This window comes from Aethalodelphis obliquidens, unplaced genomic scaffold (genome assembly GCF_003676395.1).
Source record: "Aethalodelphis obliquidens isolate GAN/ISIS:26980383/991018 unplaced genomic scaffold, ASM367639v1 scaffold30, whole genome shotgun sequence".
Lineage (NCBI taxonomy): Eukaryota > Metazoa > Chordata > Mammalia > Artiodactyla > Delphinidae > Aethalodelphis > Aethalodelphis obliquidens.
In genome coordinates this window covers 10,111,517-10,130,584 of record NW_020837974.1, presented here as the reverse complement: position 1 = coordinate 10,130,584, position 19,068 = coordinate 10,111,517, and the positions used below count along the sequence as shown (strand labels likewise).

The following is a 19,068-nucleotide window of genomic DNA, read 5'->3' as shown; positions in this document are numbered from 1 at the left end:
CTTCCCACCCCTCGCAGGTACCAGAAGAAAACATCAATGGCGTCATCAGCGCCCTGAAAGTCAGCCAAGCAGAGAAGCATTAGGAGGGCCTCTTCCGCTCCTCCCCGTCTGCCCCCCAGGCCTGGGCCCAGCCCCACCCTGAAGATTCTTCTCGCAGTATTTCTCAACAGACTGGAAAATCGGCCCCGGGGCCCCCAAGGAAGGGGTCCCTAGGACACGCCCCTGATGGCTGACCCCGCCAGGCCTGTGGCCCAAGCCAAGCCCTCCCCGTGCCCTCCTGCCTTCCTGGAGCCCCCAGACCCTCCAGAGAACCCCCCCCCGCCTCCTTCCCCCACCCGCACCCCAGAAAATGATGTCTGAGGCCCAGGGAGCTCGTGAGCTGACCCACCTTCTCCTCCTGCCTCGCCCACGGCCGGGGGCAGACGCCAAAGGAAGCTGGCACCTTCTACAGGACACTGGGAGGACCAGTTCTCGGGTCATCTTGGGGGGCTGGCTGAGCAGGGCTGAGTTCATGGGGCCCTGGAAGGCCCTTGTGAGGGTAGGGGTTCTGGCCCCTGTGGTCACTGGTCTCTGGTTCCATTGGCTCTGGGCTGGTTCCTGCAGAGTAGAGGCCAGTGGGCAGCCCTCTGGTCGTGTGCTGGTGAGGCTCCAAGGGAGCTCGGGTGGGGCCCTGAGCTGGAGGGGGACCCCAGTCCCCCAGAACCTGGCCTGCCAGCCACAGGGCATGTGCCCCAACTCCCAGTAAGACTGCCAAAGGGGCCTTTCCAGACCCTCCCCACCACGAGCGCTCAGTCCCGGGGGGAGGGGGTTCCCAGGAGACCCACCAGCCTGGGGCACGAGCTCCTGTCCCCTCTGCTTTCCCTGGACCCTCCTGGGGCTGGCAGAGCCGCGGGTTCCCCTAAATGGGGGCAGCCCCAGCGTCTGGGCCTGGGGTGTCTTAGGTCACCCCCACCTCCCCAGCAGTTAACTAGACCAGCACAGGGCTCCCCCGTTTTCCTGCCCCGCCCCCTCGCCCCACTTTTGGGGGAAAGTGGAAGGCCTCTGCCCCCAACTCACCTGCCCACCCACCCCTCGGTCCAGGGGCCGTGGTGTTCATGAGTACTTGACCTGGGAGGCAGCTTATCTGAGCCTTAATAGAGAAAACCGTACCTTGTTCTAGTTTCTTATTTAATGTATTTGCACCCAGGCTGCAGCTGGCAGTAGTTTCAGGGGATGGCCCGCTGAGTCTGCCGGGGCTCAGAGTGTGACGTCGCTTGGTTGGCACCCTGTGGCTCCAGGGACGAGCTTGAGAATCGGGAGCTGCTTCCAGGGGTCTCGGCCCTCCCTTTGGAGCAGAAAGCTGGGAGCAGAGGTCTGTTACGATACAGGGGTCCCCGGGGCATCCCCCCACGGAGCTGCCAAGGCAGAGTGGCTCTGAGCATCAGAGGGGACTCGAGGGCCGCAGGGTGGTGGACAGCCAGGTGGCAAGCCAGCCCCCTCGGAGAATGGGGTGACCCCCGTGCCTCCTCTCCAGCTGGGAGTGTTTTCCAAGCAAGCAGGACCTGCAGGGTCCTCCTCGGTGCCCGGGCAGCAGCTGACACGTGCTGTCCCTGAGAAGCTCGGAGGAGAAGGGACGTTCTCTTGGGCTGGTGAAGCCCCACCCACCCCCATTCTCTGTGCCGCGTGGGACCCTCTGAGCCATGGAAACCCACCAGGTGGGGAAGCTGTCTGTCTGGATCCTTGCAGATGTTCGGGGCCCAAGTACTGATTCTGAACCCACGTGTTTTTTTTTTTAAGTTAATTCATTTTGCACAAAACACCAAAACGTCAATTGTTTGCTGGTTCCAAAATGGGGGTGTCCACGTGGGCAGGGCAGCACTTCACGCCCCGAGAGTCCCCTTACTGTCCCTGGAAGGCCTTGACTTTTCCGTGGCACGCCCTCCAGACCCCTTCCTGTCTGTCCCCCCCTCACCGTGTCACTCCCCCGCCTCTCCTCCCTGCCGAGCAAGTGTGTCGGCCCCTTGACCCCCAGAAACGTGTGCTCCCTAGACCCCCTAGGACGTATATTGTACACACATATAAATACCTGTGTTTTATGTTGATATAGATATATACTGTAAATAGCATATATACTTGAGCAATATATATGTTAATATATACTATGTGAGCGTGCACACGCGTGTGTGCGTGTGTGTGTGTGGGGGCGTGAGGGCTTCCGCCCCGCGGTGTCTGCCGTGCACACAGGCACGTTTTGAGCCACCATATATTTTTAATTCAAGTATATAGGCAATACGATTATTAGAGAAGCCGGCTGGCTGCCTCGGCCCTGACTTGAGAGAAAAACTAAACCAACGGCCCAGGAACTGAGCTCCGGGGCGGGTGTTGAGGGTCCCTAACCCCTCCTGCCCAATCTCCCTTGAAAGCTGGATTCGGCCCCTTCCTGTAATCCCGTTGGCACGACCAAGGCCCCTGGACACCCTTATTTTATTTGGGGGACAGTGGCACAGAGGGAGGAACAGCTGGAACAGAAGAGCCCCCTTGCCGGTGCTCTCAGCCCGAAGACCTGGCCCAGCGGGACGGGCGCCCTCCGGCTTTCCGCCCAGGTCTGCTCCCACAGCCCCATCACCTGATCTCTTTCGCTGTAGAAGCCTCAGGTTCTTTCCCCAGGTCGCCTCCTGGGGACTGGCCCCATCCGACTGAGAAAGGGACGGATGGACTCCGCTCTCTGGGCTACCCAGGTGTGTATCCAGCTGACAGGGCGGGAGCCGACACCCTGAAAACCTGCCCCCTCTATTTCGCACACCCCCATCCTCCCACTGTGTGCAGAGACCGGCACATCCTCGGTGCCTCTGTGTGCCCGTGAGTCAGCGGCTGGGTCTCCAGCAATCTGGGGGAAGAATGAGTGGTCTCCCCGGTGGCTAGGGGTCCCCAGACCCCCAGAGAGGTGGCCTGAAGAGGGTGCCCTGTCAGGCTGAGGCACTCTAGGCTCTGGCTTGGGGGTGAGCGGGTGGCCCAGGAGCTGCCACCTGGGCTCCAGGTGTGTCTTTTGAGTCTGTGCTGTTCGCTGGTCAGAAAAGCTCGAACCATCTAAGTGCTGCGCTCTCTCTTCACCCGCCCGGTCCCTGCGCACTGCAGAGCGGCGCGAGGTTAAGGGAGACCAGGGGCCGCGATCGCCCACTTCACCCCTGCCCCCAATTATCAAAATCTGCCTCTTGGGCTCAGCTCTCAACATGGGCGCCCCTGGTTCCTAAGAAACCCCATTCTCCCTCGGCCCTAGTCCTGACCCAGCAAAGAGTTGGGCAGTGCCCGCTCTGCACCTCTTTCCTCCACAGGGGTTTCCAGAGCCCCCCAGGAGGCGGTGCCTATACCACTGACCTCAGCCCAGGGCACCCATCCAAGCAGGAGAGGCACATAAGACCTCCCTTCCCCAGGATTCCGGGGGTCCAGAACCCCCCAAGCACCAGCATTCTCCCCCTCCCATCAACTCCGGGCCACAGGCCCCTGGTGGGAAGGGAGGGACCGGGTGACCCGGAGCTGGCCGCTGTGGCCTCCCCATGCGGGCAGCATGGCCTCGGTGGCCAGTGTGGTGTCCAGAAGATGCATGGTCAGTTGGGGCTTGTCCCCTCTGTGGTGACAGAGGACGCCACGGAGCTCAGGAGAGGAGGCTGTGGGGGGGATAGGAAGGGCCAGGCCCCTACCCCAAGCCAGCGGTACCATTTGCCTGATAATCAAAGATGAACCTGCCCACCCACCTCCTGCCCCTTCTGGCCACACTTCCCAGCCACCCTGGGCCACCTTTCTGGGCCTCTGGATCTGGATGTGGGCACAAGCAGGGCCCTTCCCAGCCCCAGCTAAGAGAGGGGACCTTGGGGACCTTCCAGGTGGTAGCGCTACGGCTCTGGGCCAGGAATTTTTGACGCTTCTTCCTGAGGGAAAATTGTGGCAGGGCGGCGGGTAGGAAGGAAGCACCCCCAGTGTATGTGTCTGTGGCCAGTGCAGGCCATGGCTGGGGAGCAGCCCCCCGGGCACTGCCGTCACGGCCGCCGAGAAGCAGAGTCAGTGGTTGGCTTGGCAGACAGAGCTTGGGGGAGGACGACGGGGTCTCCCAGTGGTGGAAAGACAGGGGCTTGGGCTCTTCAGGTTTCCTGGGTACTGTGCTGAGGCAGGGGCTAGGCCTGGAGGGGGCAGTGGCCCTCTATTCAAGGAGGCCGCCTGGGAAGGGAGCCACCAAGATGGCGCATGTTGGTCAACCAAGATGGCAGACGGTGGTCAGCCCAGCAGAGGGTGGGCTTGGGAAGAGTGGACGGGACTTGTGAGGGGAGATGAGCCCTGGTATAGCTAGATACCTTTTCTCACACGCCAGCTCTTTTCCATTCTTTCATTTTCAAATTAGAGGCAGCAAAAGGACCCTTTTCCATTGACCGAGGGAGAGAGAAAGCTGCGGGGTGGGCTATGGCCTTCAGCTTTGAAACCCACGCCCTCCTGGGACGCCTACTTTCTTGGGACGGAAGGCTGGGAGCTGTTGGCCGAGGCAGCCTGCTGTCCTTGGGGCTGAGGGCACCAGGAGTGGCCTGGAGTACAGGTAGAAGCCTGCGGGCGGCCTGGCCCCTGCTTTCGTGGGCAGCCTGGTGGGGAGGGAGCTCGTGGCTCTCGGTTCTCGGTGCGGGGGGCTGTGAACGCGGCAAGTGCTGGGCGTCAGAGCAGTGTTCTGAGCAGGACCACACGTGTGTGTATACGCACACGTGAGTGTGCGCTGTGACACGCACTGTAGTGTGGACTCGAGCACACACGTGCAGAGCCCAGATCCGAGTGGAGGGACTGGCTCGTCCAGTATTTCGAGGCCTGGGTACGTTCTTACCCCAGGGCCACATGTAGAGTTGAAGGGGTGCGGGCAGCAAACCTCGAACGCAAGGCAACCCCACCCCCCTTGACTTTGCTAAAACTGCTCTGCGGACAGACGGGGCAGAGGTGTCCCTGCAGGGGCTGTGCTCTGCCCTGCAGAGGCCCGGAGGTCCTTGCAGCCAAGGGCTAGACCTGCTGGGCGGACTCCTCAGAAGCAGCCAATCCTGAAGACAGTATTTACAGGGAGGGGTTCTGGGGGCTGGTGCCCCTTTGCCTACTGGGGCTCGTCCATGCAGAGCATCCAACAAAGTTGGAAACCGGAATGGAGGGCCGGTGGGGTGGGTGAAAAACAGGCCAAATTCAGGTCCCAAGGCAGAGGCCAAGCCCAGTGCATTTTCCTGTCCACTGCTTCAGTTTACCTGTTCAGAAAATGGTCCAGGAAGAGCTGGGCAGGGTTGGCTCCAAAACTGGGGGTGGGGAGGTGTAACAGCAAACAAAACCCCGAGCCCTCCACTTGCTCTTTGCCAAATCATTTCCGTTATCCTGAGATGGGGGTGAGTGGATGCTGGCTGCACAGCAGGGCTCAGAGGGGCCTCTGCCCTGCCCAGGGTTTCGCCTTGGGGGTCTGGCCCTCCCCTGGCATACGCCCCGGGTCACCAGCAGTAGCAGCGGCACATGCATCTGTCCCAAGGTCTGGGCGAGGGGAGAACAGGGCAGCCCCGTACCCCAGGCCCTCACACTTTCTTTCTTTCTTGAAAAAACACAAAACCCTTGAGATTCATGTACTGTATGACAGAGAGAAAAAAAGTACCTAATGTTCCCCCCAAAAAAGACAGTATATTTTGTACTTTGTAAAGTGTTCATTAAAATGGAAGAAAAAAATGATGTTGGCTGACGGCTGTCTGATTTTGTGCTGATCCAGGGCTATGTCTCATCTCTCTCCCTTCTCATACCGTGGGTGGGGGAACATTAGGCCAGGAGCTGGGAGGAGCCAAAGCAAGAATCCGAGAGAGGAAATAAATAGCCCTGAGAACGCGAGGGGCTGTATTAGTTACCCAGTGCTGCATAACAAGTGGCCCCAAAATGTAAGGCTTAAAATGATTATTTGTGTGTCCTGGTTTTGGTGGGTTAGGAATTTGGGAGCCGTGTGAGCAGCTTGGGCTCAGAGTCTCTCAAGAGGCTGCAGGCATCTGAAGCTCGGCTGGGGCTAGAGGGTCTATTTCCAAGGTGCTTAATCCACATGACTGGCGAGGTGGGCCTGGCTGTCAGCAGGAAGCCTGTTCCTCTCCACGTGGGTCTCTGCTGCTTGAGTGTCCTCGTCATATGGCGCCTGGCTTCCCCTAGAGCAAGGGATTCAAGGACCGAGGTAGGACCTAAAAAAAAAAAAAAGTTTTTCTTCTAGCTTCAGAATTCACGTTCCGTCATCTCCATCATGTTCTATCGTCATGCAGCCCAGCTCTGATTTGACCGTGGAGGAGACCACACAGGGGTGTGAAAACCAAAAGGTCAAGGTAACCTTGGGGGCCACTTTGGAAACTGGCTTCTACACTCACCATTCCTCCCCAAATCTGTGGCAGAGGTGGGCCTGGGGGACCGGGGTCCCCTGGAGCAGGATAGGACCTTGGTGGTGGCAGGGGAAGGATCAGGGGCTGGAACCCTGCTGTGAATGTCACACCCCCAGGAAAGGTTTCTTGGTGCTGGAAGCCCAGGAGCTGATGCCTCCAGATAAGACACCCTGGGGGCAGGAGGGGAGGGCACGGTGCTTGGCGTCCCTCCCACAGGCGCTCTGGGGTTGAGCTCCTGCCCCCTTGGCAGGTGGATGCTGGAAATGCCCAGGCAAGAAAGAGGCCTGAGACCAGCAGGTCCTGGACCTTGGATGCCCTTCACCCTGCCCCTCTTTGATGTTTTCCATGGAGGGCAGGTGTGAGCAGGGCAGGGTTCTGCCTACATTGGGCCCCACCATCCCCTCACCCCTGCCTCACAGAAGCAGCAGCCCTGGAGATGGAAGGGAGGGAAGATGGGAGCTAAAGCACTCACTCACCACCCCGAGTCCAGGAAATTCTGGCTGCTGTGAAGGCTTGCCTTTCTGGGGTTTGCAACCCTTCACATATCGCACTGGAGCCACAACATGGGTGGGCACTCTTGATTGCCCAAAACAGTAGCAAAGCCCTCCTTTTCCCACCACTCACTCATGTTCACTGTCTCTAGGATGGTGCCAGACCTTGTGCCCGGGACTGGAGACCCAGATGACGCTGCTGTGGCCCCTGCGCCTGAGTTGCTCCAGGAGGTGTAAAGATGTGAAAACAGGCTCTCCCAGGGATTGCAGTGCCAGGCTCCACCACAAGGGGATGCTGTGCCCTGGGGCCATGACCACTGTCCGGCAGTAGGAGGAACAAGAAGCCAGGACGTTAGGGTTGAGCTTGGTAAGCTTAGCAGGGGGACCCAAACAGAGGGAACAGCAAAGGCGCAGAGGGCCTAGAGGGGAGCGTAGCTGGAATGGAGAAGCAAAGTGGGAGAGGGAGGAAATGGACGGGGCTGGTAGAAATGAGGCTGAAATGCAAGGTGGGTTCTCAGGCCAGCTGGGGGCCTCACAGTCTGCTACAGACCATGGGGAGCGACGGAGGACTTCATGCAGGAGACCAAACGTAGCATCTGAATGGTGAGTCTGGGTTATTGAACATGCCTGATAGAAGGAGGAAAGGGGGCAGCCAGGATCCTGGCCTCATTTCTCAGGAGAGATGGCCCTGGCCAACTCAAGGGCCTTCGCAGTGCAGTCAGGAATGGCGGGTGGCATCACAGATGTAGAGGACTGGCTGGCATCCCACCTTCCGAACCATGCATGTGCCCTTCCCCCAGCCAGGGCATAATTCCTCGTGGGAGCAGCTTTGGCTGCATCTTGGCAGGGTTCTTACCCCAGCACATTGGACTCCCCTGGAGAGTGGGGAGAGTTACCTGTGCCAGGACTCTACCCCAAAGAGTCTGATTCAACTCATCTTGGCTTCAGTATAGTTTTTAAAGCTCCCCAACCCGCTCTTAAAAAGTAATAAAAAGGGGACTTCCCTGGCAGTCCAGTGGTTAAAGACCCCATGCTTCCAATTCAGGGATGCAGGGGGTGAGGGTTCGATACCTGGTCAGGGAACTAAGATTCCACATGCTGTGTGGTGTGGCAAAAAATAATAAAAGTTTTTTAAAGAGTAATACAAGGAATGCAGGGCCACAGAAGGAAAGAGCACACTCTGTAGTCACTTTGCCTCCCCTTGGTTTTTATTCAGCTGGTGGGGAAGCAGGGGCTCACGATGGTGAACACTAGCTCTCCAAAGGGAGTGTGGAATGAGATCGTGGTGACGGTTGCACCACACAGATAATAGGCTAAAAGCACTGAATTGCACACTTTAAAATGGTTTTACGGTATGTGACTCACATCTCAATTTTTTTTAAAAAAATGAATGTGGTAGAGAAGGCAAGAGGTGTGAATGCACAGCAGGAAGGACGGCCAAGAAAATGTGAGTTAGTCTAACATCCCCTGATGGTTAAAGAAAGTTCCTGTAAACACAGTGGAGGGCAGCATAAAGGGGTAGAAAGACCACAGAGGTCTTTCCCTTGCAAAAGCTGGTCTTGGAGCCTCTCGTTGGAGATGTTTCCCAGGAGCTGTCCACCTCAGCTGGACCAGCGGGAAGCTCTGGCAGCCATCAGCTGGACCGCAGCCCATCTCCCCACACTAATGAGCACCGGGCACTGAGAGGGTCCTGAGTAGAGAGAGCTGAGGGGAAGTGAGCAGAGACGCCCTAACAGGCCTGTAGGCAGCAGCTCAAGTTGTATTCCGGGAAGTAGATAATCAGTGTCTAGGAACTCAGTGTTACAGTGTGTTGTGGATTCCACAATACAGGTGTCAAAACTTAAAAATTTAAATGAAGGACCCAGCAATCCCAATCCGAGGTCTCTACCCAAGAAAACTGAAAACATACTCACCCAAAAATTTGTATGGGAATGTTCCCAAAAAATCAAACTCTGGGCTAATGTAACATGTGTACATGAACATTTTGGCATTAGCCACAATAGCCCAAAAGTGGAGCCAACGCAAATATCCATCAACTGATGAATGAATAAACAAAATGTTTATCAGGAACAAAACAGAAACATCCCCAGATGATTCTGTTACACAGGCGAGGTTGAGAGGGCCAGGGTTAAGGGGCAGAAGCTGCCTAAAGGAATCCCAGAGTCCCCATGGAGAACACCGCCTCCTTCGGCTGCTCTGTGGGGCAGTGGCCTCATCCTGCTTTCCTCCATTCTGAGGCCAGAGTGATCAGGGGCAGTCAGCCCCAGTGCACCTGCAAGGATGATGCATCCTTATGGCCGCACCCCAAACACTGGCAGGTCCTGGCATATGGAGGGTGCTCCGGAGAACGTACCCCATCAGCCTCTGCTTCTTCAACGTTCCCCCACTGGAATGAAGGTCAACTGCAGCTATGGGACAGCTTACGGTCAGTTTTTGTCTCCAAGGGTAGACTCAAATGGGGCATTTTCTTTTTTCTTTTTTCCTAATTGAAGTATAGTTGATTTACAATATTGTGCTCGTTTCAGGTGTACAGGGAAGTGATTAACTTGTATATGTTTTTTCAGATTATTTTCCATTATAGGTTATTTTAAGATATTGAATATAGTTCCCTGTGTTATACAGTAAATCCTTGTTGCTTATCTATTTTATGTGTAGTAGGGTGTATCTGTTAATCCCATCCTAATTTATCCCTCCCTTCCCCGCTTTCCCCTTTGGTAACCATGAGTTTGTTCTCTATGTCTGAGTCTGTTTCTGTTTTGTATATAGCTTCACTTGTATTATTTTTTAGATTCCACATATAAGTGATATCATACTGCTTTTGTCATTCTCTGACTTATTTCCCTTAGCATAATACCCTCCAAGTCCATCCATGTTGCTGCAATATTTCATTCTTTTTTATGGCTGAGTAATATTCCACTGTGTGTGTGTGTGTGTGTGTGTGTGTGTGTACACACACCACATCTTCTTAAACCAATCATCTGTTGACAGACACTTGGGTCGTTTTCATGTCTGGGCTATTGTAAATAGTGCTGCTATGAACACCACGGTGCATATATCTTTTTTCAAATTAGCGTTTTTGTTTTTTCTGGACATTTTCCCAGGAGTGGAGTGGAATTGCTGGATCATGTGGTAGTTCTGCTTTTACTTTTTTTTGTTTTTGTTTGGTTTTTTGGGGGGCAGGGGCTGCATTGCGTCTTCATTGCTGTGCGCGGTCTTTCTCTAATTGCGGCAAGCTGGGGCTACTTTTCGTTGTGGTGCACAGGCTTCTCATTGTGGTGGCTTCTCTTGTTGCAGAGCATGGGCTTCTAGGCACACGAGCTTCAGTAGTTGTGGCTCGCGAGCTCTAAAGCACAGGCTCAATAGTTGTGGTGCACAGGCTCAGTTGCTCCACAGCATGTGGGATCTACCTGGACCAGGACTCAAACCCGTGTCCCCTGCAATGGCAGGCGGATTCCTAACCACTGCGCCACCAGGGAAGCCCCTACTTTTAGTTTTTTAAGGAACCTCCATACTGTTCCCCATAGTGGCTGCACCAATTTACATTCCTACCAACAGTATACGAGGATTTCCTTTCTTCCACATCCTCTCCAGCGTTAATTATTTGTAGAGATTTTGATGCTGGCCATTTTGACCGGGGTGAGATGATACCTTATTGTGGTTTTGATTTGCATTTCTTTAATAATTGGCGATGTTAAGCAGCTGTTCATTGCCTGATGGCCATCTGTATGTCTTCTTTGGAGAAACATCTATCTAGGTCTTCTGCTCATTTTTTGATTGGGTGGTGGTTGTTTTTTTATTATTATTGAGTTGTATGAGCTGTCTGTATATTTTAGCTATTAACCCCGTCAGTCCCATCGTTTGCAAATATCTTCTCCCATTCCGTAGGCTGTCTTTTTGTTTTGCGGATGGTTTCCTTTGCTGTGCAAAAGCTTTTAAGTCTGACGAGGTCTCGTTTGTCAAACAGGGCATTTTCTGACGGGCATGGCTTCATGTCCTCTACTCTCTGGTCTCCTGGCACTTGTGCTGCCACCAGGCTACCAGAGCGATGGCAAGACTAAGCTACTCTACCCTCCAGCCCCGTGGGCCAGCCCCGCCCCCACCAGCTACATCTCACCTGTTTGCCTCCTTGGCAAGACAGTGGACTCCTGGTTTGAGGAGGTGAGCACGGTATCTGGATTTATCCTTGTAAATGTGACTGCTGAGCACACACCTCAGTGTGGCCCCAAATCTGAGAAAAGACATCTTAGAAGGACTCCAAGCATTGTCTCAGCTCAAGCTTAATCTATCCGGCTGTTGCTCCAGGTTAAATAGCAAGGTTCGTGTGGAAGAAAGGCCGGGATTTCTTGATCAATGCAATCTGAGTCTCTGGGGGTGGCTGGTAATGCATCCTGGGAGACAGAAAGTCAGGTATGGGGCTTTTGGGGGAGGGGATAAGTTCTTGGGGGTCAGTCCTGGGCTGGGCGGGCGCTGGGACGATGGCTGTCTCACAGGGCCGGGCCTGTGCTGGGTGCTGCCCCAAGGTCTGTCTGTACGTCACACCACACGAGGCAGCTCATCAGTTCTGATAAAAAAGAATAGCCCACGAGACAGTTTGAGTCAGTCTTGTTGCCGGTCGGGAGGTGCTGGGACCGGGCGTCACACAGGAGAACAGTGTCGATCTTCACGGACGCAGCCCAAGCTTTCGCCCTGGGCCTGGTTGGCTGGGCGCGTGGCCAGGCCGTCACCTGCTGGGCCAAGTCAGCACCGTTTCGATGTTCTCAGCATCCGACTGTCGCACAGAACACAGCAAGTGCATGAGTGTTTGGGCACTTATTATGGGCGACCATCTATTCAGGGGACAAGCGTGGTCATGATAGGATTCTGAGTGTGTCAGGACTGACCTGACGAGAGTGGTGAGCCGCGTCTTCTATTAGCTGATTTAAGGTGTTGCGCACAGTGAGAGCCAGAACCGTTATGAAGTGGCAGCCTGCACGTCTGCCGGAGGCTCAGGGGACGGAAGGCGGAGACCCAAGTGCCTTGGAAGGGGCTGTCCACTCACCCAAACGGCGGTGGAGTCCCTACGCCTTCTCAGGGCTCTGCACTGGCCCCAACATCTGTGAATGGACGGAGTCTGAGTGTGAGAAGAGAGATCACGTCGGAGGTGGCCCATGGTCGCTTCACCCAGGGTGTCATCCATGCACTCGGTAACGTGAGAGGAGCCCGGAGCCTGAAACACTGAGCCTTCACGGGAACAAGATGAGAAATCACAGCAGCTGAGCCAATGGTGTAGCAGGCCTCTGTTAAATGCTGGGAGAGGCTGGGGACAACAGGACCAGAGCTGAGAAGGGACAGGAGCACAGAGGACAGCCATGGGAAGGGCCTGGCAGATGCGCTCCAGCTGGGAACCCCTGTCGCCACAAAGGGCACAGACCCCACTGGGAGACACTGGATTTTGGGGGGTTTTTTAGATTTTTTTTTTTTTTTTTTATGTGGACCATTTTTAAAGTCCTCATTGACTTTGTTACAATGCTGCATGTTTTATGTTTTGGTTTTTTGGCCATGAGGCATGTGGGATCTTAGCTCCCCGACCAGGGATCTAACCCGCACCCCCTGCATTGGAAGGCGAAGTCTCAACCACTGGACCGCCAGGAAAGTCCCGACACTGGGTTTTAAGACAAATCCAAAGACATCCCTTAATATACCCTGGGTGCTGTGTCCAAGGTGGAAGGAGTTACTGGACCTGAGTCATGGTTGCCACTTGAGGGGACGAGGGGAGGCTAAAAACCATTCCCACCTTCGACAGAGACCCTCCATCACCACCATCCCCCACGGTCCCTGAACATCACTAGGGGGCCCCGGCCTGCCCTTCGGGGACATCACCCTCCTCAAATCAGCATGTGCTTCAAGGCGTGTATCTCCCTGAGGATGGATTACTGCCGTTCACCACTGGGGTGACGTGGTCCTCGGCCCAACTAGAAGCTCCAGGAAGGAAAATGACAGATGGTTTTCAATTTCTGTTTCAAGTTTATGGAAAAACTTTGCTGTAATAAACATAAGAACTGGTCCCCCTACAGAGAAGTGGAGGTGATAGGAGCCCAGGTGAGGGGTCCCAGGGCCGCTGCCCCAGACACCGCCTGGCCGGTTCGAGCTGCCTCAGGTCGCAGCGAGGATGTCGGGTCAGTGACGGCTCCGCTTTAAACCGCCGCGCCCGGCACCACCTGTCCCTCTCCGGCTTTTCCTCCACAGCCCACGCAACCACCTAATGCACTTTGCATTTTGCTTGTCTGTTTTGCCTCCTCGAATGTGTCATGAGACCTGCTTACAGGGATTCTGTTTGCCACCACGTGACCCAGTGGGATCAACAGTACCTGACAAGTATGGGGTACAACAGTGTTTGTTGAGTGAATGAATAAAAGATGGGGGATGTAGGCAAACCGTGAGTGAGAGCCTGCTTTGTGACATGATTGCCCAGTTGGTTTTATACTTCATCATTTTCTCCCAACTGCACTGTGGGAGCAGACTCTGGTCAGAAAACAAACAGTTTTCAAGTGGGGCTGTCTTCTAGAGTATTCACTGGTTTCTAGTTGCCTCTTTACCAAAAGCCTTGTTTTTGAAAGCTAATCTCTAAATGATCAGGTTAAAATAAAAAGGCCTCTCCAGTTCTTAAAAACGAAAAAGCAGAAAATAGACTTTATTCCAAGAGAGATTTTTAAAAGAAGTTTTTAAAGAAAAAGACAAGTTACACTACTAATGCAAATGTTTGTCACTGTTTCTGAATTTTCCTTCTCCAAGACTAGTACTCCAGCCAAGCTTTTGCAGGATGTGTTCAGAGCCCTTGGCCCACAAGAATTTGGCCTCGCTCTTCCTCCCGTGGGGGCTTCTCAAGTCTTCTAAGCCAGGCAGTAAGGATGGTTACAAGGCTGCTGAGAGCCATGGGCCCACAGGGTCCTGGGCTGGCGCCCACTGGCATTTCCAGGGAGACCTCCAGTGCAAGGGGTTTCGGCTGGTGTCCCAGCAGCAAGCAGAGACGGCTGAGCGGGCTAAGCTTTCCAAAGACCAGACGTGACACCAGAAGCCATCGTGTGTTCCCCAGAAGGAGCCAAGATGAGCAGATCATCCTCGCCCTGCCAGGGCCACACACCCCTGGGGCTTGGCCGATAACGGCGGCATCTGTGCTGAGTGCAGCACGTCTCACCCTCGGCAGGAGGGGGGACCCCGTCCCGGAACCTCCGGTCACACCGCTCCGGGCTGCCGGGGAGTGCGGCACACCACACGGAGGGCCCCGACCCTCTCGGGCCCCAACCAGAGCCCCAGCGGCTGCCTCTGCTGTGCAGTCCAAGCGGTCCTGAGGCCGAGGCCTGGCTCGAGCGGGCCGGGGAGGACGTTCAGATGAAGGACCTGGCCAGGGTCACCATGTGGTCCACACCGCACGCCACATCCACAGGCTCCCCAGGCATCGTCACCTGAACAAACAAGAACCAGCACACCGTGAGGAGAGATGGCCTGGCGGTGGCCGATCAAGGGCCTGACCCCGGCTCTGCTCTGGGTAGGTGACCTAACTGCTCTGAGCCTCGGCTCCCTCACCTGGAAATGGGGTGCTTACACCCACCCGGCAGGTCTGCTGGGAAGGGTGATGCACCCACCGTGGGAAGGGCCGTCCTGACTCCCCACCCAGACCCGGGCAGCACCCCCCGAGAGGCCGCTCTGGACACGCGCACGGACCCTGCCTGCACCGTCCTGGGACGTGCACACCCCACAGAGGCCGTTCCCCGTGAGTGTGACTCCCCAGAGGCCAAACCTGCGCTCAACCCAGCTGTTCAGAGACCCTTCCCAGGGGTCACCAGACAGCTCCCTGGAGCAGCTCCAGAAACCCTCCTGCCCTGCCCTGCCCTGCCCTCAGGGTCCACTGTGGGAAGGAAGCCTCCCAGCCCAGTGCCTTCACCCGCTCTACACGTCAGCTCCAGACCCAAGCAGGCTGCTCCCAGGTCCTGCGCACCCCGGAGGAGGGGTATTTACTTCGTCTCAGAAGGTGCCAGAGGCCTGGCTGGCAGCCCTGCCGACACTGTCACCCACACTGACATCACTTCATCACAGGCAGGCCCAAACCTCCAGGTGAAGTGCAGGCAGCCTCGTGTGTGTGGAGGCTCCAGCCTGCTGGCCTTGACGGGGACTCACTGCCCCACAGCTGGGCCGTGGAGATGGACCCCCTCCCTCCAAACTCCATGGTGCCCACAACACAGGAGGGATCTCCAGGTGCACACAGCCACCCAGTTCTCCAGGAGAGGGGCACTTTGCTTTCTCCTCTTGTTGTATTATTATTATAAATGTTATTATTATTATTACTTTGAATAGGTGATAGCCATGTGGCTACGATATAAAATGACATTCAGTAGAAAAGAAGAAAAGGTATTAAATACCCTTGGACACCACCCTGTCATCACGTGCCCTGCTCCCCACCTTCCCTCTGAGCTGGAAACTACTTTTAACTGGTTTTTTGTCTTTCCAGAGCTTCTAGACGCAGAAAGCCAGTGCAAGTGTAGTGTCTTCTTCGGGGGCAATTTCTAAGACAGAGCACCTGCACCACCTCCCCCTCAGCCCTGCCAGGACGCCGATGCTGCTCTTCTGACCGGATCCGAATCCTGCCGTCCCTCCCCCGGGGCAGCGCTCAGCGGGGCAGCGTGACAGCTGCAGAGGGATCTGTAACAGCCTGCGGAGTTTACTGAGCTTCAGAGGGAAAGGCCTCGTCCAGATGGCCTGCCCTAAAAGCCCAGAGGCAGCAACATCAACCGTTCAGAGACAAGTCCATTAGGGTCTCCCGGCCACAAGGCAAACGGATGCTAGCAACCAAGTCGTGCTACTCACCCGTCCCTAAACAAACGCCTTCAGCAAAACCTGTTACAGAAATCACTGAACAAACATGCGGCGGTGCCCTCAGCTCATCGCAAAGGCCCAGAGCTGCAGAAAGCGTTCCAGGCTGGCCACAGAAGCAGAAGAAAACATGCTGCCTGGGGTGACCAGGCCAGGTGAGCTCCTAGCAACCTCCCCGGGCCACGAGAGCACCTTTATTGACCTTCCCCAGGAAAGGGCCGCTCTCCGCGCTGACCTGCGGCCGAGCTGTCACACTGGGGCACCTCCGTCCTTGTTCCCCAAGGGCTGTGACCGTCAGAACCCAAAGCAGAGGGAGCCACCTCACCTTGGCTGACTTGCCGGGACGATGGTCACGGCTGCCGCTGGCCCCAGGAGCCTCTCTGGGGAGCAGCAGGTGGCTCCCGGGGCCCCAGCTCCCCCCGGCCAACTGCCTCTCACTGTCAGCCTCTGAACTGAGTCCAAGAGAAGGCTGCCCTCAGCCACGTTTTATTTGTGGCCTCATCAGGGTTAAAAGGAGTTTCTATTCTAAACCAATTTATACTCAAATTGTTGCAAAGGCAAACAGTTCCAGAAAACGAACCATATTTGGCCTGAGTGACTCTGAAAAGTTTGAGCAGAATCAGTGTAGGAACAGCTCTCTGCACGAGGACAAGTTCCCAAGACACACACCCACCAGGTGAAGGGCAGAGGAAGGCAGAGAGGAGCGCTGGACCAGCTGTGATCCGGCCACCAGACTTGCCGTGTCCCCACTCGGCTGTACCCGGGATGCCCTGACCCGCGCCCAGAAGCCAGGCCACACCAGGGAGGGGAGCCGGCTCAGCCTGCGAGGAGGCCCAGCCCCTGCGGCGTGCCCTCCCCTGGGGCGTCAGAACTGCCGGGGCCTGTGGCTCCTGAAGCAGCCAGGTAAGAAAGAGGCCCAGGAAGCAGAGGGTTCCCAGCTTGTGCTCCAACCCAAGCCCCACCAGAGAGGCGCACGGCGAGGGGGAAGCGTAGTCTGCGCTCAGAGCACCGAGGTCACGTCGCAGCCCACCCACTGCGCGGCTGAGAGACTGGGCCAGCGGCTTCAAATCCTGAGGTCAGTGTGCACGGGGGCAGGCTGGAGGACAGCCCAACCTTCACAGGCTGTTCTGAGGATTAGAGAGATGGTGCAAAGCACCGGCCCCCAGGACAGCTCCGGGCCCTGAGAATGGCAGTCATGTGCGATGGAAAGTTAGGGCCTGGGTGGGGGTGGGGGTGGCACCGCTCGAAAGCTCTCCCCAGTGTCCTGTTCCCAGGCCCGCAGGGCTGCCATCGGGCAGAGGGTCCCCACCTCCACCTCGCCCTCCCTCCACCGCGGGGACTCCAGGGGAACCCAGCTCAGGCCCTCAAAGAGGAGGGGGACCATGGTGACGGAGGGGGACCATGGTGACGTCTTAAAGTCAGAAATTCTCAGTCTGATTCTTGGCTCCACTTTTTTTAAAATATATATCTTTATTTATTTATTTTTGGCTGTGTTGGGTCTTTGTTGCTGCACACGGGCTTTCTCTAGTCGTGGCGAGCGGGGCCTACTCTTCCTTGCAGTGCGCAGGCTTCTCATTGTGGTGGCTTCTCTTGTTGTGGAGCACGGGCTCTAGGCGCACGGGTTTCAGTAGTTGTGGCACATGAGCTCAGTAGTTGTGGCTCGTGGGCTCTAGAGCACAGGCTCAGTAGTTGTGGCCCACGGGCTTAGTTGCTCCGCAGCATGTGGGATCTTCCTGAACCAGGGCTCGAACCCATGTCCCCTGCATGGGCAGGCAGATTCTTAACCACTGAGCCACCAGGGAAGTCCTCCGCTTCTTACTAGGTGTGTGACCTTAAAGAAATCACTGAACCTCTCTGAGCTCTGAGCATCAATGTGGAGGAGGAAAACCTCCTGGACAGCTTCCGGAAGGAGAGGTTTCAATCAGGTGACTCAGATGTCACTTCCTAGGCCTACGAATCATCAGAAAAGCCCAGGCTCTGTAAGGAAGTCTAAGAATAACTAGTTAATAGCACTGTAGGACCTACAAATATGGCTTTACTCTTTTTTTTCTTTCTTGGAATACTTTTTAAATGATGTAACATATCCCCTACTTAAGATTAATAAGAAAATAGTGTTTAAAGAATAAAAATCACCTGCAATTTTTTTTTTAAGCAACAACAGAACAGACTGGAGAAAGGTCCAACTACCCAACAAGAGACTAACCTTTAAGGAATCCAACCTAGTTGATTGAAAACCTGGTTCCTGTCACCACCACCCTCCCAGAGCCCCAGCCTCGCATCTTGGAGCCGGCATGGACCTCAGCACCACGCTCCCAACCCCGACCAAAAGGTGACACGGGGGGCGAAGGAGCTCTACAGACACACAAGGGGAGACAATGGTGTGGGGCATGAAAGCAGCCGTCACAGGAACAGACCTGAGTGACCTTTCCCTGATGGCATGGAGGCCGGGAACAACACTTCAGAGGGACGTTCGGCGCAGGGGTCCGGCTTGAACAACGGGGCATCCACCCCCAGGCCTGGCACTCCACCACAGAGGCCAAGCCTGGCCCGGCCACTTGGACAACGAAAACGCTCTCAAACCTGATTTCACAGCTGATCTTCGCTCTAATTGGGAGGACACGAGGCAGGTGGGGAGCCCCTAGTCACAACGGTCATTCATTCAAAACCCACTTGCTTGGCCATTTCCCCAGCTGCCCCTCAGAAGGAAGTCCCTTGCGGGGGGGGGGGGGGGGGGGGGGGGGGGGGGGGGGGGGGGGCGCTGTTAAAGAGAGGGCTGCGAGTGGCTCCCAAGAGAAGCAGCAGGATTCTAACTGCTCCGTATCCCTGAGCTGCCGGCCACGGTCCAGCCGCCGCCATGCCTTTCCTCACCCGGGGTGGGGTCCCCGGGAACAAGCGGGTCAGCACCGGCCAGGCTGGGGACAGCTCTGGGCCACAGCCATTTCTTTCTAACAAGTTTAAAGTCTCCCTTTTGACCTGTTCTCTTAGAGAAAGCACCGGAGTCAGGGCCTGCCGAGCTCAGGGGAGCCAGCAGCCAGGGGGAGCTGAGAGAAAGAGCCCCTAAAACACCACAGTGAGTGCCTTGAAACACTGACCGATAAATCCTTTCTTCCTTCCTTCCTTTCTTTCTTTCTCCATCTCCCTCTCTCCCTCTCCCCGCTCCCTCTCTCTCCCTCTCCGCCTCTCCCCTTCCCTCTCCCTCTCTCCCTCAATCTCTCTCCCTCCCTCCCTCTCCCTCTCCCTCCCTCCGCCTCTCCCCCTCCCTCCCTCTCTCCGCCTCTCCCCCTCCCTCTCCCCCCACTCTCTCTCCCCCTCTCCCTCCCCTCCCCTCTCCCCCCTCTCTCCCT

At 56.0% G+C, this 19,068-nt stretch overlaps 2 protein-coding genes and 1 long non-coding RNA gene across 12 annotated transcripts in view; 2 read left to right on the top strand and 1 right to left on the bottom strand.

Annotated features, from left to right (window-relative positions):
- CASTOR2 (cytosolic arginine sensor for mTORC1 subunit 2) overlaps positions 1-2,087 on the top strand; it is a 54,986-nt gene extending 52,899 nt beyond the window's left edge. Inside the window, exon 9 of the mRNA XM_027126196.1 lies at positions 18-2,087. Within this exon, the coding sequence (XP_026981997.1) occupies positions 18-83 (66 nt within the window). The 3' untranslated portion in view covers positions 84-2,087. The remainder of the gene's footprint in view (positions 1-17) is intronic.
- Positions 2,088-2,897: 810 nt separating this feature from the next.
- LOC113630601 (uncharacterized) overlaps positions 2,898-19,068 on the top strand; it is a 24,294-nt gene continuing 8,123 nt past the window's right edge. For 3 of the 9 annotated variants that reach the window (XR_003437038.1, XR_003437035.1, XR_003437034.1), the window contains exons 1-5: positions 2,898-9,302; positions 10,842-11,035; positions 15,363-16,799; positions 17,877-18,351; positions 18,710-18,794. This is a non-coding gene — a long non-coding RNA (uncharacterized LOC113630601). The remainder of the gene's footprint in view (positions 9,303-10,841; positions 11,036-15,362; positions 16,800-17,876; positions 18,352-18,709; positions 18,795-19,068) is intronic. The other 6 variants (XR_003437040.1, XR_003437037.1, XR_003437036.1 and 3 more) reach the window with 6 other exon arrangements.
- Positions 13,520-19,068, bottom strand: part of RCC1L (RCC1 like) — a 32,513-nt gene continuing 26,964 nt past the window's right edge. For both annotated transcript variants that reach the window (XM_027126194.1, XM_027126193.1), the window contains one exon: positions 13,520-14,319. In XM_027126194.1, coding sequence (XP_026981995.1) covers positions 14,242-14,319 — 78 coding nt within the window. In that variant the 3' untranslated portion in view covers positions 13,520-14,241. The remainder of the gene's footprint in view (positions 14,320-19,068) is intronic.